The following is a 26,459-nucleotide window of genomic DNA, read 5'->3' as shown; positions in this document are numbered from 1 at the left end:
CCCCTGCATTGGAGAGAAGAGAGGGTTCTGCTGGGGGGAGAAGGGGAAGATGGTGGCCGGGCCACCCCCCCCCCACTCGACTGCACTCTCTGGGCGGAGCCCCCAGGGGTGCTGGGCCCGAAGGATGCCTTTCCCATGCACTCTCCGAAAAGGGCGACATCATCGGTGTCACAATCACCATCACGGTGCTCCCGGGAGGGGAAGTAAGGGGAAGTGCCCTTTCCTGGTCCTCCGAGGGTGGGGTTGGGCTCAAACTCTTTTTTTTTTTTTTGGTAGAGAAACAATTTTATTGCAACCTAGTCACTTTAAAAGAGCCATTTACACGTTGACCTGGTACTAAATAGAGAGCTGCAATTGAACTATACAAACTAAGCCAATAAAGTCACTGCACATGATGGGTTTGGAGTCCAGTTTTTATAGTTGCGTCATAATTTCCTGACGTCTTGTGCTCCTCAAGATTTTCTAGGATATAAAAGTTTCCCTCCACACAAGTGTTTGAAAAGAGAGAGAAAGGTTTTGTCCTTCTACAAAGCAGGACGAGGGTAAAGAGCATTTTCATGTAAAGCCCACGTTAGGGACCTGGGGTTTTAAGAGCCTCTCTGGGCTCTGACCACGTGCGGACTCCGATGGTTTTCCTGAAGACGCGCAAGAGCGGCCGCCACCTGTTACAAATGCCTCTCGGCCACCAAAACCAGAGCCCTGTCTCTGTCCATCTAGGAGTGTAATTCTCTCATTTTGTCTTTTAAGTGGATTTATTGGGGTGACAGTAGTTAATAAATAGTATAGGTTTCAAGTTCAAACTCCTAATTTTTGCAAAGCGGATAGGTGAAAGTTGCTTGTCGCTTCGCTTTGCACTTCTTTTCACCATCGGGGAGGCTGAACGGCTTTGCATAGATTTCGGGGCGACTGCGTTTTTCTTCTGTGTGCGTCTCACTGGCCGCCTGCGGCCACTCCTCCTGCTGCCCGCACTCTGCCTGTGGGGACAGCAATTCTTTGCCTGGCACAGGAGTGGCAAACATGCATTTTTTCCAAATGTGCTTTGCTTTTGATATTTTGTGAAGGTGAACTTTGACTTTTCCTGCAGTCAGACGTACTTTGCCTTTGACTGAGAAGTATCATGTCACGTCCTGAAAAGCCTCCCAGGCTAAGACGTTTTTTCCATTCTCTTCTAGGATCTTGTAGGTGTTTTTTATTTTCAGCTATGCAATACACAAAAAATCCAGTTATCCCGGCCCAGTGGACTTCCAGCTCTTTCCCCACGACATGAAGTGACTCTTTTTCACAGCCCAGTTTCTCCCTACACTTCGGTCTCTTTCTAGATTTTTCTTCTCTGCCCATTCCTTCTCTAGGGCCGGCTACATGTTACACACCGACTTTATATATAATGCATTATATAAAGCTATTCTTCACTCACTCTTCTTTTTCATCCTCATGTAAGGACATATTTTTTTCATTGCTTTTAGAGAGAGAAGAAGGGAGAGAGAGAAACATCGATTGGTTGCCCCCATACACACCCAGAGCAGGGATCACACCCATAACCCCTCGGTTACAGGATGAAGCTCCAACCGACTGAGCCAAACCGGGCAATGCTTCCCACACTGTTCTTTATTTTCATAATTTTCCTGCAAATGTTCATGTATTCTTTTTTTTTTCTTCATGTACTTCATCAGGATTTCCCCAAATTTCCCCAAATTTCCTGCGGGTTATTTGACTGGGGTCTCGTTGATTTCTGGGTCACTCAAGGGAACTGGCATTTTCCCCAAACTGATCTGTCCTCTCCAAGAACAAAGATGGTTGGTCACTCACCCAAACTTCCTTTTATATTTAATAAAATTTCAATACTTCTACTCACCCTTCTCCACATTCCTGCGGAAGTTGCTGCTAAAGATTTATTGTTATGGTTGCTTGTGTAAACTGAGACTTTTCTCCCGTGATATGTAAAGTTGAATGTGTAGAACCAGAGCCAGACTGATGGAGCAGGTCTGGGTGGAGACCCCAGAACTCTCTGCATTGCTAAGCCGTGTATGGCTCATCCCCGCGCCCACAGAGGTAGAGGGCCATTTTCATTCAACCGCTCCTGCCCGGCAGGCACTGGAATACAAAGCTGAAAGGGGGCCCGTAATTTTTTTCTTGCAGAATTCCTATGTCAGTTTAAAAAGAAAATACAAAACACACTGTTTGAGCCCTGGCTGGTGTAACTCAGCAGATTGAGCACGGGCCTGCGAACCAAAAGATGGTGGTTCGATTCCCCGTCAGGGCACATGCCTGGGTTGCAGGCCAGTTCCCAGCAGGGGCCAATTCCCAGCAGGGGATGCACCAGAGGCAACCATACATTGATAAAACAAACAAACAAAAAAACACAGGGGGATAATTGGTGATGCAAGAACTATATAATGTTATCAACCAATGACACCCCAATAAATTCAATAAAAAACAAAAACAAAAAAAGAACACTGTTCAAAAATGTACAAGTTAAAAAGGAGAAAGCCCCCTGTGTCAGGGTTTAAGTTAACAAAGAAACCCCAAACAAACTATAGTGACTCTAACAAATTATAAATATATTTCTCTTCCATTTGAAGGGAAATTAGGGCCTTTAGAATTTTCACTCTCCTGTCCCAAAAGTCCGGAGGTGGCTGGTGGCCCAGGACAAACAGACGGCCATTCCAAGGCAAAGGAAGCAGGACAACCAGCTCCCGCGTTGACAAGGCGGCTAGATGCAGACCCTCCACCTCTGTGCTGCGGGCCAGAACCTCGCCGGGAGGGCCTGCCCACTTCACTGAGCCTGGAGACGCGGGGTGGCCACGTGCTTGCTGGGGCTCCGGGGCCTCCAAACTAAAGGGAAAAGGGGTCGAACAGTACTTGGGAGCATTCAAACCCCCCACCCCGCCGTGCTGCTGCACCTCAGGCCTCTTTCCCGCCGATGGCCGACAGCATGCGGACGTGGACTTGGGACTGAAGAGGGACCCTAGGCCCAGGCAGCTGTTTTGTTATTGTCCTGTTCCCACCTTCCGCATTAGTTGTAACTTCTGAAAAATAAGGAACAGAAATCAGAGCTTGGCCGCCACAGATCTGACAAAAGGAACTCAACCAACTCTGCCGTCCTGCAGACCAGCAACCCAGGCCCGGTCCAGAGCACACGTTTTCTCCTTTAAGATCACCTTTCAAGGCAAGACCAGATGTCCACGAACCTGAGCTGGCATGTAAAGAGCTTTAGTCTTGCAAGATGGGACAGTTCTGGAGACCTGGTGGGCGGTCAACACCCACGTTTGCTTAACGCCGCTGGCCGGCGCACGTCCGAATGGCTCACAGAGTGCATTGGATGTTACGTGTTGTTCACCACTTTTTTAAAAAGGAAAAAGCAAAACAGTAATGTGGAACCGAATCCTCTTCCCTTTGAATGTGGGTGGCTGTCTCCTTTCCTATGGCTCCCTACTGCCCCCGCCACCCCACCCCACCCTGGGTCTCAGCTGGTTCACTGTCCACATTCCTGAGCAAGGGAACAGGGAAAAAGAGAATGGAGGACAGCCAGGTTCTTTTTTAACAACGTGACCTTCAAGTTGCACCTTGTGGCTGTACTGGCTTCTAAGGCACAGAACGAAATGTCCAGAGTAGGCAGATCCACGGGGTGTCCACCGAGCTCTGGTGGCACGCTCGCCCTGGGAGCCCAGCCATCGCGCAAGGAGGGCTGCCGGACCCCGGGAAGGTGCCGTGTGTGGCGTTCTGGACCCACGAGGACCCAGGCAAAGCCGGCTCCAGCCACTCAAAGTGGGAGTGAGGACGCCTCCTGACGCCCCCACCCATACCTGCCCCCAAACCCGTGAACGACCCAAAACTGCCTTGCTGAATCCCGTAGCCCCAGAATTGTGAAGTGACCATCAGAGGTTATCTGTGGGGGTCACTTGGCCCACAAGTCCCCCCGTCCACCACAGATGAAAATGAAACTTCCAAGACATGACCTGCTTGGGGAGGAGAGGTGGTCATTCTCTCAGAGGAGAAAGACCAAGAGCCCCTTCCTCAAGGGCTTTTATTAGGTTCAGAACACACAGGGATACGGGTAAAGCTCATCAATCAATGTCAGGCAGCAAGGATCAAACAGTAGATAACATCTCAAAGACATCTGAGGGCTTAATCTGAGTCAGTGTCTGCAAGGTAAGGGGGTTGCAAAAACTTTGGGAGACATACTCATTTCCTGCTCGAACCCTTATCATAGGAATGAAAGTGCTCTTAGCAAAGTAGGCTCCACAGGACTTTGTGAATTCTTTCTGATGGGAACTCGCTCTAGCCAGGAGAGGTCTGCACTGCCTTCCCAGTCATAGATTCCCAGGCTTAAGTGGATTAGAGCCAGGAAGTGCTTCTCCCAGGCGGAAATGGGGACTCAGGCTACGTCAGAATAGCCTGGGGGCGAGGGTCCATCACACCCCCTCTTTGCTGCAGCCCCCCGAGTCCTTTCTAGAGGGCCTCCTAAGTGATTGTGTCTGGCTTAGGTTGCCCCCCCCAGGGGTCATACTGGTCATTGACTAACAGACCAAACACTGGGGGCTGGGGGTGAAGCAGAAGCAGTGCTGCTGCCTGGGAGACGAGCTTTGTCTCTTCAGTGGCTCACAGTCCGAAGGTTGCTCACTCAGCCTTATCCACGGGGAGGGGGGGCGGTTACAACCAAGCAGAATGCTTCCCATCAGTTGTCCACCATGACGCACGGAATGATGCAGAAGCAGCAAGACAAAACAATTCCATTCCATTTCTACAATCATATGTATATATATGTTCGTGTGTAAATATATGTGATTGTATATATGATTATATATATAAGATAGGCTTAAGGTAATCAAGGCCTCTTTGCCACTTTGAAAAAGTCTTTCCAAGATTTACATAAAAGCTAAAAACAATTCCAGATCACAGTTTTTTTTGCCCATGTATCCCGAGGAACTGCGTCCAGAATGTTTTCCCGATTGAGAAATATTTCAAGTGTTCACGAAACCACAGCGAACAGTGAGAGGGGCACCGTGGACCGAGTGTCCGGCTCCCCCAGACTTATCACAGCGACATGTCCACTCTGCTGGTTTCTTCCTCAATGCTTAATTTTTTAAAAAAATTGTGGTGAAATAGAAAACATAAGGAAAGTCACTATCTTCACCAGCTGTACGTGTGCAGCCTGGGAGTGTCAGACACACTTACACGGTTGTGCAACAGGAGTCCTGCAGAAGCGAAACCGCCCCCGCCCCCAGGCCTGGCGGCCACCGTCCCCGCTCTGTCTCTGCGAACCCGATTCCTTTAGACGCCTCACAGCTGTGGGGCCTCCAGGATGTGTGTTTGGTGATGGGCGTGTTTCTCTTTCTGAACCGAGGTGAAATGACGTAACCCAACTGTTCAAAACTGAGCAGGTCAGCAGTGTTCGTGTCCCTCACAATGTTATGCAATCGCCTTTTCTGGTTCCCAAACTTTTTTTTTTTTCAAGATTTATTTATTTCTTTATTTATAGACAGAGGAGAAGGGAGAGAGGGAAAGAAACATCAATGTGTGGCTGCCTCCCGAATGCCCCCTACTGGGGAAATGGCCCACATCCCAGGCTGGCCTGTGACTGGGAATCGAACCAGTCACCCTTTGGTTTGGAGGCTGGCCCTCAGTCCACTTGCCATACCAGGCAGGACCCAGAACATTTTTATCACCCAAAATGAAACCCTGTCCCCGTTTAACAGTTACCGCCCATTCCGCTCCCAGCCCCTGGCACCCACCAACCTGCTTCCTGTCTCTATAGATTTGACAGTTCTGGACACTTCATAGAAATGGAATTATGTGATATTTTGTGTCTCTGCTTGCTTTTAAGAAATGAAGTATCGCCCTGGCTGGTGTAGCTCAGTGGATTGAGCGTGGGCCTACGAACCAGAGGATCGTGGTTCGACTCCAAGTCAGGGCACATGCCTGGGTTGCAGGCTGGTTCCCTGCAGGCCAGTTCCCAGCAGGGGACGCATGAAAGGCAACCATACATTGATGTTTCTCTCCCTCTCTCCTTCCCCTCTAAAGATAAATAAATAAATAAATAAAATATTAAAAAAAAAAAAAAGAAATGAAGTATCACAGAGACACCTGAAGACTGAACTATACCCCCATTCCTTTCTATGCCCAGAAATAATAATTTTTTGAAATAAAGAAGGATGTTTTAGGGAAGTATTAAGACTCAACATTGTCAAAGAACTGTCTCCCTAAGATACAAAAAAAATTATTCTTCTTCATTTCTTCTTTATTTCACAAATATTTATTGAACACCTGCTATTGTCAAGGCTTGTTCTAGGCACGAGCGGACAGCAGTGAAAAGCCAGGTTCCCTGCTTTGGAAAGGGGGGGGGGAGGCAAACAATGAGTAAACAGCAAAAGTGCGAGATACTGACAGCACAGGGATAGCCAGGAGTGACCCGATGGCCACTTTAGGATAGGAGGCCAGGGCAGGCCTGTCTGACAGCCTGAACTGGAAGGGCAGGGGGGCTGTGGCTCAAAGGCCGGGCAGAGCCTGGCGGGCAGAGGACACAGCGTGCAAACATCAAACCTTGGGAGGATGGAATGCCCTTGAGATTAGTTAAAGGAACAGCGATGAGATACGGGTGATGACGGAGCAGCATGAGGGTCACAGGAAGATGGCAGAGGCCCCAGAAGTGTCTCAGAGGAAACCTCTCTGACACAGAGATGAATGGTGGGGCAGGGGCAGGGGGGAGACGAGGTAAAAAGACCGTGGGCCGCACCTTCTGGGTCCTTGTGGGCTGCCGAGGAGGTTGAATTTTATCTGTGTGCTAGGAAGACGCCTTCGGGGGCTGGATGCCGGGAGGGGCAGGAATCCGGGGAATGTTCTAAAGGAATCCCTGGTGGCTCTGTGGAGTTTCAAATGTGAGCTGAAAGCCTTTTAAAATGAAGTCTGCCCGTCAGAATCAAAGAGGAAGGAGAAGACGGCCTGGCAGGTGCTCAGCGAGGAGAGTGCAGAGTCGGCAGCCCACCCGCAGTGCTGCTCTGAGACGGACGCCCGAGGGGGTGCGGACGGACATCCCGGCGGGTGCACGCCCACTCCACACAGCGCTGTGCCAACAGTAAACACACACACAACACGCGGTTCCGTGTTGGGGAAACAGCCCAGTGTCCCCCAACAGAGGAAGGGGGAAACAAAGTGTGGTCCGTCCCCACAGGGGACTGTGACTCGGCCATGAAAAGGAACAAAGCCCAGACACCTGCCACAACGTGGACGGACCCTGAGAACATGATGCTGCGTGAGAGACGCCAGATACCAAAGACCCCGGCTGAGTGACCCTGTTAGTAGGGAACGTCCACAGTAGGTAAATCCCCAGGGGCCAGAAGCAGATCAGCGGCTGCCCCGGGGACTGGGAGGGGACCGATAGATGGGCCTGGGGCCCCCTTCGGTGGTAGTAATAAGTCCTGGAACGTGACAGAGGTGGCAGTCACGCCACATTGCCAGGGAGCCAAGTGCCGGTGCACTTCAACATAGACTGAATGGTGACTGATGCCACATGAATTTGGCCACGATTTTCTAAAAGGAGGGCTGCCCCCCAGGTGGGGGGTGCTGACAGAGGGGTGGGCACGCCCGTGTGGGCCAGCGTGGACACGGGAAATCTCTGCACCTGCCCCTCAGTTTTTCTGTGAACCAAAAATGGCTCTAAAAAATAAAGTTTATTTTTTTAAAAAACAAAACAAAAAAGGGAGGGAAGGATGAGATGGAGGAAGGGAGAGACAGAGGGGAGGAGGGAGGAGGGAGGAAGAGGGGGGCGGCCACCTCCTCTCGCCCCCTTGTGGCTGGTAAACTTCTGGGGAAGCTTTGGAGAGGATTGGGGTGCTAAGACTCTCCTGCCTACAGGTGGCAGATAACATGGGGTTCGAGTCATGGAGCCTCCCCTTGGACTGTCTAGCTGTTAACCAGGGTCCTCTCCCCGCCCCCACGCACCCTCACACCCTGGAGCGCGGAGAGGCCCGTGTGCGCTGGGCTGGCCATGGGTGGCCCGTCCTGTAGACGCTGAAAAACCTCCCCGGGGACTCTCGGGCCTTCTTCTGTTTGTCCTCCTACTTCCTACACACTTGCCAGGCCTTGCCACCCTGCACGTGCTTTTTTAGCCATTTTCCAAGCGCACAGCTCCAAGGCGTTAAGTACACTGTTGTACAATCGTCACTGCCATCTGCCTCCGGGACTTTCCCGCCTTCCCAGGCCGAAACCCCGCCCCGTTAACACTGACTCCCCGACCCTGCCCTCCTACGTGCTGTCTCTGTGATTTTAACTCCTCTGCAAACCTCAGGTAATTGGGATCATGTGGCATTTGTCCTCGAGTGACTGGCCTATTGTACTCAGCATGACATCCTCAAGACCCATCCGTGGTGTCGCCTGGGTCAGACTTGCCTTTTTATGGCTGAATAATCGTCCACTGTGGGCACGGACCACACTTTGTTTAGCCGCCCCTCGCACACTTCAGCTCAGGCCATGGTCTGCTCCTGCACCCGTCCTGGTTCCCGAGAGAAAATCGGTGAACCGGCCGCTGATGAGGAGGGTGGGTGACAGCCCTCACTTGTCTGGGCAAACGAACAAGCTGTACCCATAGCTGAGTGTCCTGAGAGATGCGTGGCGCCTTTACTTTCTAAAATAGAGGCATGTTGTCACCATGTGTCAGAGCCAGGGGCCCTGCGTATACGATTCTGCCCTTCCCTCCGCATCAGCCATAGCTGATAATCAGCAGTGCGCAGCTCCACACCGGTGACAGTCAGGGACAGGAGGAGGCGATGGGTGCCGAGGTCAACAAGAGACGCACCCCTGGGGGCAAAGTCTCCCCCATGTGAGACAGAAAGCTCCGGGAGATGCTTTTTCAGGTGGAAAGTGATTTTGTCAAATGAAACCATGAACGGGGCCCCTACTTTGTTAGGGGAAACTTGGAATAACTTTCAAATTATAACCACGACAAGCAACCTTGTCCACTTAGCAGATGAGCAGAGGCGGAAGCTGGAGAAGCCCACGTGGCGACGAGGGTGTGGGGAGACGGGCTTTGCTGGCTCCCGCTGGGCAGAAGTGTAAAGTTGGGTAACCTCTTTGGACAGGAATTTGGCAAAGCCTGCCTCGATTTAAAATGCCTATGCCCTTTGACCTGGCAAGTTCCCTTTGAGAAGTTTATCTTTCAGATGCACATGGGGGCAAAGATCTGGAGGCATAAGCCACCTTGCCCTGGCCGGGTAGCTCAGCTGTTTAGAGCATCATCCTGATACACCAGGGTGGTGGGTTCGATCCCCAGTCAGGGCACATAAACGAGGGACCCAGTGAATGCATAAATGAGTGGAACAAGAGATTGATGTTTTCTCTCTCTCCCTTCCTCTCTCTCTCGAAAATCCATTTTTAAAACCTTACGAATGGTTGATTCCTGGACCTCAGTGTTTTTGGACTAAGGCCGACTGCTGTCACTGAAACCACAGAGAGCAGAACTGCAGAGGAGGGGGGACAACCGCAGCCCTGAGACGACTCCAGGGCTCCCCCACCTGGTGTTCACGTGGTCTCCTCCCAAATGAGCAGGATGGGCCTGTGCAACAGTAGGGTACTGTGGGACCGGGCGCGTGTGACTTCCAAGGCTGGCCCCTGAAGGACATTGCGCCTTCCACCCTGTGCTCGCTCTATTACTCGCTTTGGGCAAGGCAGCTGTCACGCTGGGAGGTCGCTGCAGCAGCCCCGTGGAAAGGACAGCACCGTTATGCCAGCCAGGTGGGGGTGCCCCCCACCTGGGCCAGCCCTCACCCAGCCTTCATCAGACACCCAAACCAGAAGCACCCAGCTAAACTGCGCTCCAGCCCCCGACGCACGGGCTCTCGGGTTCAGCTGCTACGCCGGGGGTGGTCTGCTACGCAGCCCTACGTAACTGCTACATCGGGCACTTACGGTCAGTGATCAGTGAGCACGGAGGTGTCAGGGGTAGGCGGCCACTTCTGGCCTGCCCTCTGTCCTTCCGGAGCCTCGGTGCCCCCTTGATTCGGGGGGGGGGGTGGTCCCATCCCCAGGAGAAGACCCCGGCTGGGCTCTGTCAGTGGTCACCACCCCGTTCTCTTTTCGGGCAAATGGCTCAAGAACAATCATTTGCTTCATGTCTGTAAACATGAGGAAAGCTGTTATCTTAAAACTTTCAATATTTCTCTAATTCACTATTTTCTTATACTTGGCCCCAAAGAAAGTGGGCTTCGCCTCTGAATTTGGGAGACATAGACGGGGGCCAAAGGAGGACGTCAGGTCAGGGCCAAGGAGAAAGACGGACTGTCGGAGTCCTCCGGGACAGGGAGGGGCGGTCAACCATGGAGCCTTAGTAGCCACAGCACAGGATTGTGACCTCTTCTCTGCATTGCCATTTGCTTTGTTCCCTGCATACTCGAGAGCACCAGCAGCACTGAGAAGCCAACAGTGATGATCTTTCCAGCCACTGGAAAGATCTCCTGGAACAGCGAGCTGGCTGTGTAACAAGTGACTTACCAGCACAGATTCGTGGAAAGCATTTAAGTCACACAAAATACAGAAACATACGGCCGTCATATGGGCTTCCAAGGACATGCTGGCCCTTCCCCACTGGCCCCACACCCTTCCTAGCTCCCTCCTGCCCACGGGAGAGCTGGGCACGCCCCTGCCATGGTCCACCCTGCTGGGGTTCACCCTTCTCTCCTAGAGTTAGGGTTTTCAACACATTTTAAGATTCATTTGAGGTTTTCTTTTTAAAAGACTTTATTTCTTTTTAGAGAGAAGGGAAGGGAGGGAGTTAAGAGAGGGAGAGAAACACTGATGAGTGGTTGTCTCTCACACGCCTCCCACTGGAGACCTGGCCCGCAACCCAGGGATGTGCCCTGACTGGGAATTGAACCCAGGACCTTTGGTTCACAGCCCGCACCCAAATACAAGGCTACCTTGAGGGTTTCTAAGTATGCCCTGTTTTAGCATAACCATCTCTGAGAAAGAAACAAATGTGTCCTAATTATTGTTTCCTGTCAAAACTTGTGTTATAACCATAAGGGGGGAGCAATAGGGAAAAGTTTTTAAAATATTTTAAATAGAGCCTGCAGTTGGGACAATAAAATGAGCGTACATGTGGCCCAGTTTCAGCTGACGAGGGCACGCTGGCGGAGGGCACTTCTGGGAGAAACTTTCCTGCTCTTACTGAGAGTCACAGGAGAGAGATGTTTTCTTTCCTCCTTCTGGATATTTCTGGGTCTGCGTGATGTCTGGAAGGGCCCCGTCACACGCTCACAGCCTGAGGGAAAACGGACCACCGGGCGGAGGCCAAGCCCGGGAGCCCTCAGTGTCCTGATGCAAAGATGACGCACATGCCAGAGGAGTCAGGCCGTGGGCTGAATTCCCTGCTACTCAGAGCATCCTGATGCAGCAGGGGCTCCAGGGCTTTGAGTAAACGGAAACCTGTATTTGCTACAAATAAGACTGCAAGTGGGAACTGGGGTAAGTTATTATTTTTTTAAAATATATTTGAACGCACTTTTCTTCAGTACAATTCTTTGGTACTGGTTGGGTTAGAAACTGTTTCACCTGTTTAGTGACAGTGAGAGTGTGAGACAGTGGCTCCCACCTTTACAAACGCCCCAGCGCCTGGGCCCCTCCAGACCAGCCACCGAAAACCCACCGAAAGCCCCGCGGCCCCACCTCGCCCAGGCTGGTAGCTCTCTGATTCTCAAACATGCCCAGCTCTTTGCCGGTCCCAAGGCTCCTGCATTACTCTGCTGCCCCCCACCCTCACCCCGTTCAGCAAGGCCGCATCCACCCGTTTTTCCTGCCCATCTGATCGCAGATGGGACCGCAGCCCTCTCTCATTCAACTGCTTGTCTCAGCTGCTGTGTGCAATTGCTGTTTATCACCAAAGAAAGGAATAGGGCCGGGGGCCGTGAACATACACAATATGCAGATGATGTCTTAGAGAACCATACCCCTGAGACCTGTGTAACTGTATTACCCAATATCACCCCAATGAATCCAAATACATAATAGTAATAATAACAAAAAAAAAGGAACAGAGCTATCCCATTTGAATCAAGAACTTCAGTAAAACAGCAAGGGCTGGAAGGTTTCAGGGAAGACAGACCACTTCCAGGCGGCACAGTCAGGGGAGGTGTTGGGGAATCTCTGAGTCAGATCTTGACATTGGGTAGAATTTGATTTGCTGAGGTGGGCATGGTGGTACTTCAGAAAGCAGAAGCAACCTGCGCGGAGGAGGGACGTGCAAAATGTCTGGGAAGGCCTGGGAAGAAAGCAGCCGGCAGACAAGGGCAACAGGGAGAAGAACACGTGGAAGGGTTAGATCTGATGGAAGAAGGTAAGACAGAGAGGGTCTGTGTCCAGTGACGGCCCCATTACATGTTACGGAGTAATTCCAGCTGGGGTGGCAACGGAGGGGGCTACAGAACTGGGGAAACGGGAAAGAATAAAACATCTGACTGGTGAGAGTAAACAAGCCTCTGTACGGCAAGATAGGTAAACACATAAATTACCTGATCAGCCACCACCACTTGGGGACGCTGCAGGCTTCCCAACTACACGCATCTGTCCCAGCTCCTCCCTCTTCTGGCAGAAATGAGCACTGCAGACGAAAATGCCATCTTTTGATCCAAAGGCCTTGCCCTCTGTAAACAATACTTCTTTGAAAGCTGTATTTGTAATTTGGTGAGGATCTTGTTGTACCTTCAGAGAAAACGTAAAAAGGGACAATAAATCTACTAAATCTACAAGGCACACATTTTCCCCCCTTGTATTCAAGGCTCACACACTTGCATCTATACCGATGAACCCTTACATGATGTGAAACCAAACTTTGGGGTATTTGCAGGCTTCACGGTCATTCAATAGACCCAATCAAGCCCCGCATCTCCCTGGACTGAGGACTCCTTGGTGCCGGGAGCCTGCCATCCACCACTCAGTCACTGTAACTCCGGACACGCTTGTATTTCTTGGAGAGAGTTGTGATTGCTCCCTATGGGTTGTGTTGCCCTGGTGGCGTTCTTTGTTCTTGAGACAATTACATAAAAGGTATTTTTCCTTTATTCAAAATGAAAGGATGTATGGAAGATATAAAGCAAAGCAGCAAGGTGCGGGGTGCTACCTTCTGTGTGAAGGGGGAGTCACCGCTGTTTGCGTGTGCACTGGGGAACTGCGAAGGGCACAGTGGGTGGGCGGGAGACCGGATGGGCGTCTTCTTGCCACACGCTTTTACGCTTTTCCCACGTCTGAAGCACACGGACGTGTTACCTATTAGAAGAATCAAAAGATAGGGGGCAGTAACAAATATAGTAGTCACAAATTAAATTACAAAAATAAGTTCTAACGCTTTAAATAAAAAAGTACGTAAGCTTCACAGATTTGCATGTTGTCCTTGCTCAGAAGCCACCCTACTGTTCTCTGTACCGTTCCAATTTTAATAAATGTGCTACCGGAGGGAGCACTGAGGTTGGTGACTTTAAAAAAAATTTTTTTAATTAAAAAAATATTTATCTTTAGAGGGGAAGGGAAAGAAAGAGGGAGAGAAATATCAATGTATGGTTGCCTCTTGTACGTCTTCTGCTGGGAACTGGCCTGCAACCCAGGCATGTGCCCTGACTGGGAATGAACTGCAATTCTTTGGTTCACAGGCCTACGTCAAGCCACTGAGCTACACCAGCCAGGGCACTCTAAAAAAATTTAATTGTTGTCCAAGTACTTTCCTGTCTTTTCCTCCCATTCCCACCTACACCCCCCAGCCCTCCCCACCTCCTTACCATTTCCATCCCCCCCCCTCCAGTTTTTGTCCATGTGTCCTTTATATTTGTTCCTGTAGGTTGGTGACTTTTAATCTTGCCCAGCAACCTTATTAAGTAGGCCTCTCGTATCTAAACTATCCTTTCAAAATAAGGATGTACCCCTGGCAGCAGCACAGTAACAGCCATCACCTGGGAACAAACGCGGGTATACAAGGTTAAACAGATCACACCACACCCGTACCGTGGAATACTAGCAAAAGCATTACCAAGAGTGAGGCAGTGTGTGTAACGGACCCATGGACAAAGCAAAAGGGGTAGGACTGGGTGGGAGGTGGCGGCAGAGGAAAGCGGTGGCAGAAAAATGAAGGTAACTGTGCTTGAATAAATGGAAAAAAAAAAGCTGATGGAAAATCGGAGTTAAATCCTTGTGATGTCTTACATGGCTGCAGACTTTGGCGACATGTGAATGTGTAAAGCAAGCCTTTATGACCAAGAATCGAATTTACTGTGATTTCAAGTTGGAACTTAAAAGTGCATGAAAATAGAAACATACCCCTTTTCTTGGACTAAGCTGAGAAACTGTGCTGTGAATGGCTCTATTTGTGTCTACATGTATGCATATGGCATGTGTATTACACCAAAAGTCCAAAAATGCAATTTTAACTAAAAGTCATCACCCTGGAGTTGGTTGGAGTACTGGGCCAATAGGCCAAGGTTGTAGTTCAATCCCAGATCAGAGCTTGAACTTGTTATCTAGGTTCAATCCCAGATAAAAGAATCAACCAATGAATGCATTAAGTGGAGCAAATCGATGTTCCTCTCTCTCCAAAATCAATTTAAAAAAAGTTATCACAGGGAAGTAAAAACAGGCAATTAGGAATTTAGGTGGATTACCTTTTATAAAACACAACATATGTACTATGAGAGAAATACATGCCTAACTCATTTTTTTCCTGGGAATAAGCTTGAATGCAACTTTCTTTGAGGGTAAGAGACTGCTTGCCTTTCAGGCCCCTGTAACCCAGACAAGTTTTGATCAGGAATCAACCCAGCGACTTTTTGGTCTGCCCACAGAACTACCCTTCAGGGCTACATCTGTTTATGTGCTTATTTGTGATTATCAATTTCACACTTAACAGCAGCATGCTAGTTCAAGGAGCCAAAAGTTCAGTGGACTTTGGAGCTCCCCCACCTCTGCAACACCCAGGCTCTCTAGTGCACCCAAGATCCTGCCAGCTCTGCAAAATGCAAGCAAGGTCTCCATTTGCCTCCCATCTCATATCCCAGAACATCAGGTGTAACTGAGATGACCCAGCCCCTTATTTTCAACTGTTAACTAGCCACTGAACTTCTTATACTTGGAACACTGAAGGACTCATCACGTAAGAAATTTGCAGTAATTCCTTCCTATCCTACAGTGGTCAATCTGCTGAGTTCAAGTATTTTAGAACTAGTGAAAACCCTTACATGATGCTACAAAGGGATACCCTAAAACTCAAGAGTGGAAGGAAGCAGTGAAGGGGCTGGTACAACCTTAAGTCCTCCAACAGGCCTGATTTCCGGGTGCCTATTCCTTATATTAAGCCAGCTTCCCTGCAAATGTCCTTGGGCTCCCCTTATGAAATACAGAATTCCTTACCAGCATTATGATTGTGTAAGTGCCACTACTGTGAACTTCTGCAAAATGAAGAGGGAAGGCCAAGTGCTTCACCCACCACCAATTAAGTTAGCTTCACCCACCACCAATTAAGTTATATAGAAATCCTGTATCTAAAGTCACATAAAATTGAGAAATCTTGAGCCTTTACCAAATATATTCCTATCAGCTTTCTTTTCTTAAATAACCACTAAATGATGCACAAGTAGAGACTTAAATACCAACCACCCATTAAGTCTGACCAGGCCAAATGATTTTCTATGCACCTGTGACTTTGAGCGCTGTTATTAAAGTTGGTTCTTCTGTATGTTCCTTACAACCACCCCCACCCTTTAAAAAAATCACAATTCTGTTCTGGTATTCCCAGAAAACCTTCCCACTCCGAGATACCTCATGACATGACCAACCTCAGTACTTTTCAAGTCAGTACTTTACTAATAAATCTACATTTACCTGCACACAGGGGAAGTCTTAACTACAACATCCAATTTATTTTTTCTTACCCAAATGCAGTTCTAAATTTAGGCCACCCCCCACTGGCAATTCTAACCTATTACCACAGGATGTTACTTAAACCCTTTACCCCTCAAATCCCATTATAAGTTTTTTAAAAACCTTACTTAACACTGGCAAAGGAGGAAAAAAAAAATCACACTACATTGGAATGCAACAACTTTATTGAAACAAAGTGCAATTATATGCGTTGAAAGCTTAAAAGGGGAAACTTAGAAACCTCCCCTCAAGCGCAGGACCAGGTGCAGGGTGGATTCTTTCTGGATGTTGTAGTCGGACAGGGTGCGCCCATCCTCCAGCTGCTTCCCGGCAAAGATCAGCCGCTGCTGGTCAGGGGGGATGCCCTCCTTGTCTTGGATCTTGGCCTTGACATTCTCGATGGTGTCACTGGGCTCGACCTCCAGGGTGATGGTCTTGCCGGTCAGGGTCTTCACGAAGATCTGCATCCCCCCCTCTGAGGCGCAGGACCAGGTGCAGGGTGGACTCTTTCTGGATGTTGTAGTCGGACAGGGTGCGCCCATCCTCCAGCTGCTTCCCGGCAAAGATCAGCCGCTGCTGGTCAGGGGGGATGCCCTCCTTGTCTTGGATCTTGGCCTTGACATTCTCGATGGTGTCACTGGGCTCGACCTCCAGGGTGATGGTCTTGCCGGTCAGGGTCTTCACGAAGATCTGCATCCCCCCCTCTGAGGCGCAGGACCAGGTGCAGGGTGGACTCTTTCTGGATGTTGTAGTCGGACAGGGTGCGCCCATCCTCCAGCTGCTTCCCGGCAAAGATCAGCCGCTGCTGGTCAGGGGGGATGCCCTCCTTGTCTTGGATCTTGGCCTTGACATTCTCGATGGTGTCACTGGGCTCGACCTCCAGGGTGATGGTCTTGCCAGTCAGGGTCTTCACGAAGATCTGCATCCCCCCTCTGAGGCGCAGGACCAGGTGCAGGGTGGACTCTTTCTGGATGTTGTAGTCGGACAGGGTGCGCCCATCCTCCAGCTGCTTCCCGGCAAAGATCAGCCGCTGCTGGTCAGGGGGGATGCCCTCCTTGTCTTGGATCTTGGCCTTGACATTCTCGATGGTGTCACTGGGCTCGACCTCCAGGGTGATGGTCTTGCCGGTCAGGGTCTTCACGAAGATCTGCATCCCCCCTCTGAGGCGCAGGACCAGGTGCAGGGTGGACTCTTTCTGGATGTTGTAGTCGGACAGGGTGCGCCCATCCTCCAGCTGCTTCCCGGCAAAGATCAGCCGCTGCTGGTCAGGGGGGATGCCCTCCTTGTCTTGGATCTTGGCCTTGACATTCTCGATGGTGTCACTGGGCTCGACCTCCAGGGTGATGGTCTTGCCGGTCAAGGTCTTCACGAAGATCTGCATTGTCTGATAGAAGGAGAAAATGAAACAAACAAACCCCCCAACAGTTTAGCAGTCAAGTCACATTTCAACAGTTCTAAGGCTACAAATGAAATGTCATTTTGCACTGCTACGTAACACAGAACCTTGCCTAACACAGCGCACTACCCACATCACGTATTGTTACACTTGAAACCAACGTGACCTTATTTAACCAAAGTCACCCCAATACCCAATATACTATCATGCCCCAAGATGCGGACCAAAACTCCCTTGACCAAGTAAAACACCCGAGCTTCAGTCACTCACACCCGAAGAGCTGCGAAACCAGCCCAAGCCCCCTGCGGCCGTCTGTCCCGCGCACGCCACCAGCGGAAGCCAGGCCGGAGCCCTGCGCCTGGAGCCGACCCGCCCCCACCGCGCACACCGCCAGGGGGCCCCACCCTGCACTGTGCGCCCGCGCCCGGGTGACGTCACGCCAGCGCGCGCCCCCGCCGCGGGGGCAGGGCGGCCTGAGGGGCACCGACCTGGCCGGTGCCCCGCTCGCGGCGTCGAGAAACCGAGATTTCTAACCGGGAAGGTTACGTGACAGACTTCACACTCGAAACCCCGACACAGACCAGCCCTAAAACTGCGCTCTCCCCCCGCTAAGGAGCCAAAATCTTCGCTCTTTCTTCTCCACCCGCAGCCCCCTCGTATCCTCTCAGCCCTCAGAGGCCGCTTCACAGGCCGGCGGCGGAACGGAGCCGGCCGCCATTTTGCGGCGTTCCCCACCCCCACCACTCAGGGCCGCTCGGCTCCCAAGCTCCGAGCGACTAAAAGCCTCGGCTGCCCTTCACCCGCGAAGGACTGCTTCGCTACCAGCTCCCCGTTCCCCCGCCCCGCAAGCACCGGGGCAACCACAAAAGGCCCGGCCAGCGTAGCTAACCCTCCTCACCAAGTGACGGCGGCAGCTACACGGAGAGAAGTACAGCGACAGAAGCCTGGCTGTGCACCGAACTGCCTGCGCCACGCCCGGCGCCTCCTTATATAGCAATCGGTAGTGCCGCGCAAGATGGATCCCTCCGCAGAAACGTCGAGAAGGGACTACTTTTCTCAGCTCTTCCGCTGTCTGAGGAGACAGCCAGTTCTCGGCGTTATATAAAGCCTTTCTTAAAAAGTTCTCCTGTGAAGTCTGGAATTTTGTGCTGAATCCGATGGTTAGTGGGCCGCTCTCTTCAGTGTCATAGTGTCTCCACACAGGGCGGAGGGATCAGCGCGTTCTCTGCGCGCTACATTTGCGGACGTGGCCAGCGCTGGACTTGATTGGCGGGGGCACGCCAGCGAGGGTGGAGGTTGCGAAAGCCCGGCATGGAATCTTTGGACTCCCGGAGCGGGTGGGAACCCCGCGTCCCCTGGTCAAGGGCTGACGCCCCCTGTCCTCAGCCCTAACGGCCCCCGCCGTTCTGGGGTCCCACCGTTGGCGGACAGGGATCAGGCCCAGAACCTCGCGCAGAGTCGGGGTTCGGCTCCCTTCACGGGCGCCGCGCCCGCCCCTCCCCCCTCGAAACAGAGGGGTCTTCATTTTGGGGTCACGTTTAAAATAATGACATGTTTCTGTTCCCCTAAACTTCCCTCCACTCCGAGACCGGTCGCGAGGTACACCCAACCCCCAGCCTCAGCCGTTTCCACCAATTTGCGGCGGCTGCGCCCATCCCCCCCCCCCCCCACGGCGCGGGCACTGGGACAAGGCGAATGACTCGGCAATTCTCAGCTCGGGGCCTGGACACCCGCGCGAGGCCTAACCCCCGCTGCAGCCCGGCAGGAACGTCTCCGAACAAATGCGCGAAAAATCCCTTGCTGCCCGGGAAATGCCGCGGGTGGGCCTGTATCGGACTTTGAAAAGAAAGGGGGAAACTGCAACAGCTCTGTAAACGGCGCTGAGCTGGACCCGAAAGCTGACTCCAGTAGAACTTTCTAGACTTGTTTACCCTTCCAGTTGGGTCTGCGGGCAGCCTGGGGGCACCTGATGTTAGGGCTTCATGGTGCCGCCCCCCAATTGCACTGAACTCAGGAATCGAGCCTGTTTGCACCCCTGAGGTTGTCCAAGGCACTCTCAGCTCTGTGTATTTGTGCAGAGAAAAGGAAAAAGCGGGTTTGATATCCCCAATATGAAGTTTAATTCTACAGGTGAATTCCATGGGGGGCGGGGAGTCAAAGAGGAGAAAAAAGATCACCAGTCAGATCTTTTTGCTGTGTCATTTCGTCAGCATGTTTTTTAAGTGTTTTAAAAATATTTGAATATGGTGAAAAACTTTTAAAAGTTTTCCGGGAAAAAGCTTTGCTCGTGCCCTTAATTATGCAGTCACTTCCTGCTGGACTCTTCTAGAAAAACTCCCTGTCTCTGAAAATTGGTAATGGAGGAGGTTTTTAATTTCTACCCTGTTAAGACCTCTCAAGGAAAAAAAAAAAAAACCCTAAGAAGTTGCCAGAAATGTGACTAACCCTCAGCCCGTTTCCCTGGGTCTGTTCCCTAAATCACTAAAAAAAGCTGTGCTATCAGGAAAAGGCTACTGTTTTTGAACTTTAAAAATTATCTTATTAAAATATACCTAAACTGTGAATCTGGGGATGGATTTTCTGTTTGGTAACGGATATATGCGGTCTGAAAACGCCTTGAGCAGATCAAAATAGATTTTACCCTTTGTTGTTTTTTTAACACCTTTCAAAGAGAATAAATTCATTATTGGGAAAATAAAATCTAGAATATGTCCTTTTTCGCGTTAGCAGGAGACCCCCAGGGTCTTCCCGTACAGATGTCTGTAAAGATTCTTTCCAAATGTCTGCGAAGAGGTGGTGCTACAGGCACAAAACCTGGAGACTCTTCATAAGGGTATTTCTTCCTGAACTTCAGGAGGACATTGTTCACAGCCACCAACGCGGAGGTTCCGCCAGAGGGACCAGGCCTGACTCCCAGGCACACCCTGTTTGCTTTCGGCCTCCACAAGCCTCGTGACTCGTGACTCGCATGGCTTAAAGGCTGAGTCACTCGGGCTCAGAGACTCGGCTGTGGTCGGTGCAAAGGTGCAGAGAAAAAAACAGCCTTGGACAGGAGGAAACACCCAGTCTGGGAGGGCGGGGAGTGGGCCCAGAGCTACGGCTGAAGAGATGACACTCCTGGGACACACACACACACACACACACACACACACACGACCCATGCTGTCCCTAGCAGGGAAAACAAAAACCCGAGATACCCCTGCGTTCCCTAAAACCGAAGTCCAACTTGGTGTTTTGCTCCAGTCGATAGATGTAAACATGTAAGGGCACTGAGGTATGAGAAACATGACCTCCCCCAAAGAGAGGTTGTTCCAGGTGCTTTGGGATTCTCACCTGACGGAAAAGGGTTTAGGCCAGGGACACTGATCCAAGCAAAGGCACATTTATTGAGGCTCCGCAGAGGGCAAAAATGGAGACAGGGCCTCAGGTTCTGCACCCCAAATGTGAGGCCTAGGAGTGTTTATTCCTCGGGAACTCAGAAAGGGTTGGGGTTATCCAATCTCAGTGTAGGTTGGCTGGCTTTTTCCTTCTTCGGAATGCTGGGGTCCTGGGTGCTACCATCGGCAAAGCAAGGCACTCTGGGATTGTGCAAGACTTATTATGGGATGCAGGGAGGGAGTTTCCCAGCGAGGTATTGAGTTTGTCTCCAGGGCTTGCGGCTTGGCTTGGGATCTGGAAAAACAAACTTAAAAGAAGTCAGGGTAGTTTCCTGGACCATTGATTTACAGCAACATATTCATACTGCCAAAGTTCACGCAGGGATTGTCCCAACAGAGCAATTTCGGGGAACCATTTTATTCTATCCATTTCAAGGTGGCCAGTGTTTCTCTAAAACTGTGGGTCTCAACCGGGAGTGAGCTGGTCCCCCAGTGGACATCTGGCGGGATCTGGAGATACTATTTTGGTTGTCATAACTGGGTGCGGGGCGGGAGAGTGCTGCGGGTCACGGTGCTACTAGCGGCTGGTGGTAGAGGCCGGGGTGCTGCCCAACACCCTATAATGGGACAGTCCCCCACAACACAGTTACCTGGCCCCAAATGTCAGTAATGCTGAGGTTCAGAAACCCTGGTCTACAGAGGCTTCTTGTCCTGGCTACTGCTTTTCTGTTTCCCGAGAAGGGCTCCCAAAGTCTGCATGTCCCACTGGGTCTCAGGAATCAGGTTTCAGGTCAAGCTCCTAACCCTGAAATCCTTTGACCTAGAATGCAATGTGCTAGAAGGTGCCAGAAGCAGGATGAGTCATTGGATCCATTTTCAGTCCCTTCCTACCAGGCCGGTCCTTTGCAGGCGCCCCAGAAAAAAATTGCTTCAGAGCGGCTACCAATGGGAGAGGGACAGAAGCCCAGCAACACCCCCGGATTGGCCGGCCGACGGAGCACGTGACGTGCTGAGCTCACAAAGGCCTGGGTGTTGGGCTGCGGAGGCTGCAAGGCAGCGGTCGGACTCATACCTGTTTGTCTGCTTTTCTTCCTCCCCCCCCCCCCCCCCCCAAAGACTTTAGTTTCCCTGAAGGTCACAGCCTCATATGGGACTTAACTCAGCACCGGGAGAATGTTCCAGAACACAAAGACTGGCAGGCCTTTCCCCCTGGAGAGCCGGAAGGGAAAGGTTTGTCCTGCTCTGTCATCTGTTATATAACCGTAAAAGGTAGTCAAGGGCGTCCGCAGCTTCAGGGGGGAAAAGCACCGCAGATCCCAAGGACTCTGTTCTGTTTCCTGTTTACGTTTGTGCGTTTGCATCACGGGGCCGAACACGAACTGCTGCAGCTTAAACCCTAACCTATTTGGGCTGTTAAAAAAAAATCGTGGCAGAGTACACAGAACGAAGTTTACCAGCTTAACTGTTTTTAACTGTGCAGCGCAGTAGTGCTGAGTATTGGCAGGGAGGAGAAATAATTTGCCATTTCTGATTTCCTGGAGACCCCGGTGGTAACAGATAAAAAGAGGAAGAAAACCCAGACGTTTGCTAACCTGTCTAACTTCACGGACACTTGGGAGACACCCTGGGGAAACGAGCAACTCAAGGACTTGGTTTAGATTTTAGGCTTAAATACCACAGGGAAAGGGGGAGAGGGATATAGGCCTCTTAGGAGACAGTAAATAATTTTTAGGAAAGACAAATGGGACAATAGAGTAGATGGGATATGTGATGGTTTGTGACAAATTTAGTGTCCACTCCTGGTCTCCCTCCTGTGAGGAGACCCAGGCTTCCCCGGTTGGTGAAACCCAGGAGGGAGCCCTGACCACTGGGCTCCTTTTGAAGGATCTGTCACTGGGCAGATAAAGGGATTTGGTGAAGGGCTGTCCCTGCATTTGCTGCTTTTCCAGTGCCTTCAGCTCAAAATAATATCAAAGTAGACTATTTTGGGGCAGCATAGTCTGCTACCCTTCAACATTCGCGTTGCTATGCAACCATGACTACCTTCCATCTCCAGAACTATTTTCATCTTGCAAAACTGAAACTCTATCCCCGATAATTAAACAACTCTATCGCCCCATCTGCCCAGCCCACGGCAACCCCCATTCCACTCTCTGCCTCTGTGAGTGTGACTACTGTAGGTAGCTCATATAATGGGTTTCGTTTTGTTTTGCTTTGTTTTGTTTTTAATGTAAAATAAAATGTCCTTGTTAAAATATATATTTTTCAAAGATTCACAACAGCTTTTCTGGGAAGTTCCATTTCCCGACACAAGCCTCATGTTGTTATTTTCCTTATGGTATTGCTTCCTGGTCATTGTGTTCTTAGAAATGTTTAATTATATCCCTGGCTGGGGTGGCTCAGTGGACTGAGTGCCGGCCTGTGAGCCAAAGGGTCTCCGGTCTATTCCCAGTCAGGGCACCTGCCTGGGTTCGGAGCCCATCCCTCAGTTGGGGTCGTGTGAGGGGCAACCGCACATTGACGTTTCTCTCCCTGTCTTCCTCCCTCCCCCTGTCTCTCTAAAAATAAAATCTTTTAAAAGAGAAATATGTAACTATAAGACACAAAATAAAACAGAAGCATATCATTAGTTTTGTGTTGGGCCTCGTGATTTAAAAAATTTCAACTTTTGTTTTTCCTCGCAAAACCTCTCTGGTACTGAGGGAGACGGAACCCTCCCAGAAGGTCCGGCTAGTGACCAACAGCGTCTGTCACCATATTCCACTCCCCCGACTGGTGTGAGTCATTCCAGGAAGTTCGGTTCCACCTGAAAAATCAAGGCTTGGCCGAGAGTCCCTCCAGATGGGAGCTGAGATGTTTCTATGGTTTAAAACAAGAGGCGGAGTCAAAGGAGCCGAGGCTGGTGGATGAGGCTCCATTAAGACTGCAGACAAAGAACCCACAGGATGCAACGGGACCCCTTCTTTCAATACAATGGAGCGTTTATTTTTAGTGATAAAATGCAGAGGATATATATAGCACGTGCACTTCATCCTCCCTCCCCTGCCCTCCCCCCTCCCCTCCCCCAATCTTGCTGATGCAGCAGGAAACCAAACGCACCTGCTGGGAATGCAGATGCCTTTTGGGTGACTCCCTCTGGGATGGATCCTTCTGGAGCAGGAAGGGCAGGCTGGGCCTTTGACTCACACACTCACCCGCTGACCCCAGGAATGCGTCACAGGACCGGGGACCGGGCGGTGACCCCGCAGTGTGATCGTTCTGCTGGGCTGGCTGTGGTTTGAGTCCTACTGTCTGATTTTGCCTCCTTTACATTTCCCTGCAGACTTCTCCTGGTCGCCTCTTCTGGCAAAAGTGCATTTGGAATGTTCAAGACTCTGGAAGGGGCAGATCACGACTATTGAGAAAAATCACGCCTCTGAGTAGGGACTGGAGGGGCGACGCTTGTTAAAATTGCACTCACAGCTCTTTAACGATGAGGAACAAAAGTACAGTGGAGATGCCGGGGATCGAACCCGGGGCCTCATACATGCAAAGCATGCGCTCTACCACTGAGCTACATCCCCCATCCCATGACACTTATTTTCTGAAATTCTCTGCTAGATTCTAATCTTAAATTGCTTTCTTTCTAAATAAGCTTGGTATATTTAAATGAGTGTTAAGGTTTATAAAAAGCAAGCCAAATTAAAACATGTGTTTCTCCCAAATAGGTCTGGGTTTTTTTTGTTGTTTTTTTTTTGTAAACTTACAGCCAAAATTCTAGCACTGGAACCAAAGAACAAAAGGGAAATAGAACTATTCTTTTTTGTTTGTTTTTTTTGGTGGAATCTTTTTTAAGTTAAATTTGTGGGAGGTAGCTCTGGTCAACGACACTGTACAAGTTTCACGTGTACAACTTTGTAATACCCACCTGCGTACTGTGCGCGCGCCACCACCGCAAGTCTGGTCTCCTCCTGCTACCGTACATTTGACCCCTTCGCCCTCTTCATCCTCCCCACCCGCCTGCCCCTCTGCCAACCACGGGTACTGTTGGAAAAAGACCTATTACAAATATTTTGTTTATTTTCAGATAGGTGAAGGGAGGGAGAAAGGCAGAGAAACATCAGTGTGTGGTTGCCTCTCACACGCCCCCTACTGGGAACTGGCCTGCAATCCAGGCATGTGCCCTGACTGGGAATTGAACCACTGACCCTTAGCTTCGCTGTCTGGTGCTCAATCCACTGAGCCACACCAGTCAGAACTGCTGCAGGGTTTTTGTTTTTATTTTTATTTTTATTTTTATTTTTAAAGAAGAAACAGACCTATTCTTGCATGTGGCTTCTCTCAGATGAGAAGGGAAGGGAAATGAATTTCTTTTCAATAAAGAAGGGTGTCGTCTCATTGCACCTCTATCCCGAAATCTCTAGTTTCCCGTCTTTTAAAACCATTTCAACCTTCAGCGACTTTAAGGTCTGTACATCTGCTCGAAGACTTGTTTTCCTCCCAGAAGAACGTTTCTGAATATAAAAAGAGGCCAACCAAAAAGAAACAGATCCCGCCCCCAGAATCACGGCTTCGACTCAGGGGAAGGAAGCTCTTCGCAGTTGCGCACCAAAAAGAGCCACCGTGAACTGCCACCGAGCCAGCCTCTCCTCTGGAGAGCTGGGCCAGCACCCCAGGGGACAGATGTCACAGTGTGTTAGTGTCTGGCTGGTCATCCAGGTGCCACTCAGTGGGGAAGGGACGAGGGAGAGGTGAGGAGGGGCCGGAAAGCCGAGGCCACACCTCCTCTCGGGAGGAACCAGAATCACCTACTACGTCGGGGAGAACACCCCCAAACTACCCAGCGGTCCTCATTCTGGTCCTCACAGCCTGCAGATGCCTGACATTTCAGGGCGAAAGGCCTCGCACAGGACGCTGGGTTCTGCCGCAATCATTTTATTTCCGAACCTCGGGGGCCTCCTCTGTGAAGTGGAGGGTTTTCTAGTGCCTTCTCCACGGGGTGGGAGTGACACCGAACAATTGACACGTGGAAGGGTCAGAACAATGCCTGGTAGGGACAAGGCTGAGCTCTGAGACTCTAGTTCCTATTATCATCAACGCTCTTGTTCCGTGAACTCCAGTGAAGGGCAGACGTTCCCGTCGTTCCCCTGGGAGCGCACTGACGCTTTGCTGGCACCGCAAGGGACGAACAAGGGCACGGGGTCAGGTGCAGCCCGGGGCTCCCGTGCAAGCCCTCCCCGGGCCTTAGGAGGTGGCCTCTCCTTGGCCTGGAGAGGAGGAGGGTGCCATAGGTGGCCCTCTTTGGGACGCGGTCTGGGAGGAGCTAAGGGGATTGTACTCAGTTCAGCAGGTACCCCTGCTTGCTCTCTTGCCAGATTATTGTGCTCAAAACAAACTCGATTATTTTGCCTCTCGCATAAAACTCTTGGCCTTTAAGGCCCTCCGTGATCTGGCCTCTGTGGATCCTGCTAATGTCCTCTTCTCCTTCCTCCTCAGGGCGCCCCAGCCACACCTGCTCCCTGGCTGTTCCTCAGGCAGGTCAGGTTCCTCATCACCTCGGGGCCTTTGCACGTGCCACCCCCTCTGCTCCGGAGCCATTCCCCAGATCCCCCCCGGCTTGCTCCCCCTTCCCGCCCAGGTCCTGAGACAGGCCTTCCTGGCGCATCTCCCCAGGGGCCGGAGACTCCCACGTTGCCGGTCCCGCCCTCTGATGTGTCTTGTTCATCTTCACGCCTCTGTCCCGCTGGAAGCCTGCTTTGCACTGTTGGTCTGTGTCCCTCGCCAGCCGGTCCACTCGGGAGGGCAGGGTCTCGTCTGCC

The 26,459-nt window shown here is 50.9% G+C and overlaps 1 protein-coding gene and 2 non-coding genes across 3 annotated transcripts; all 3 read right to left on the bottom strand.

Moving 5' to 3' along the window:
* Positions 1 to 13,338: 13,338 nt before the first annotated feature.
* LOC119060848 (U6 spliceosomal RNA) lies at positions 13,339 to 13,445 on the bottom strand. The gene has a single exon (XR_005084678.2). It is a non-coding gene; the product is annotated as a U6 spliceosomal RNA (small nuclear RNA).
* Positions 13,446 to 16,055: 2,610 nt separating this feature from the next.
* UBC (ubiquitin C) lies at positions 16,056 to 18,289 on the bottom strand. Its single transcript, XM_037161152.2, is given in 4 exon segments — positions 16,056 to 16,361; positions 16,363 to 16,590; positions 16,592 to 17,272; positions 18,183 to 18,289. Coding segments are annotated over 3 exon segments (1,146 nt in total). The 5' UTR covers positions 17,270 to 17,272; positions 18,183 to 18,289; the 3' UTR covers positions 16,056 to 16,121.
* A 5,863-nt stretch (positions 18,290 to 24,152) lies between these two features.
* Positions 24,153 to 24,224, bottom strand: TRNAA-UGC (transfer RNA alanine (anticodon UGC)). The gene has a single exon. It is a non-coding gene; the product is annotated as a tRNA-Ala (tRNA).
* Between the last annotated feature and the right edge of the window lie 2,235 nt (positions 24,225 to 26,459).

Source organism: Artibeus jamaicensis, unplaced genomic scaffold, assembly GCF_021234435.1.
Source record: "Artibeus jamaicensis isolate MK-2021 breed Jamaican fruit bat unplaced genomic scaffold, CSHL_Jam_final contig_525, whole genome shotgun sequence".
NCBI classification, from domain to species: Eukaryota; Metazoa; Chordata; class Mammalia; order Chiroptera; family Phyllostomidae; genus Artibeus; species Artibeus jamaicensis.
Note: the sequence above shows the minus strand (reverse complement) of the source record. Positions and strands in the feature narration are given on the sequence as shown.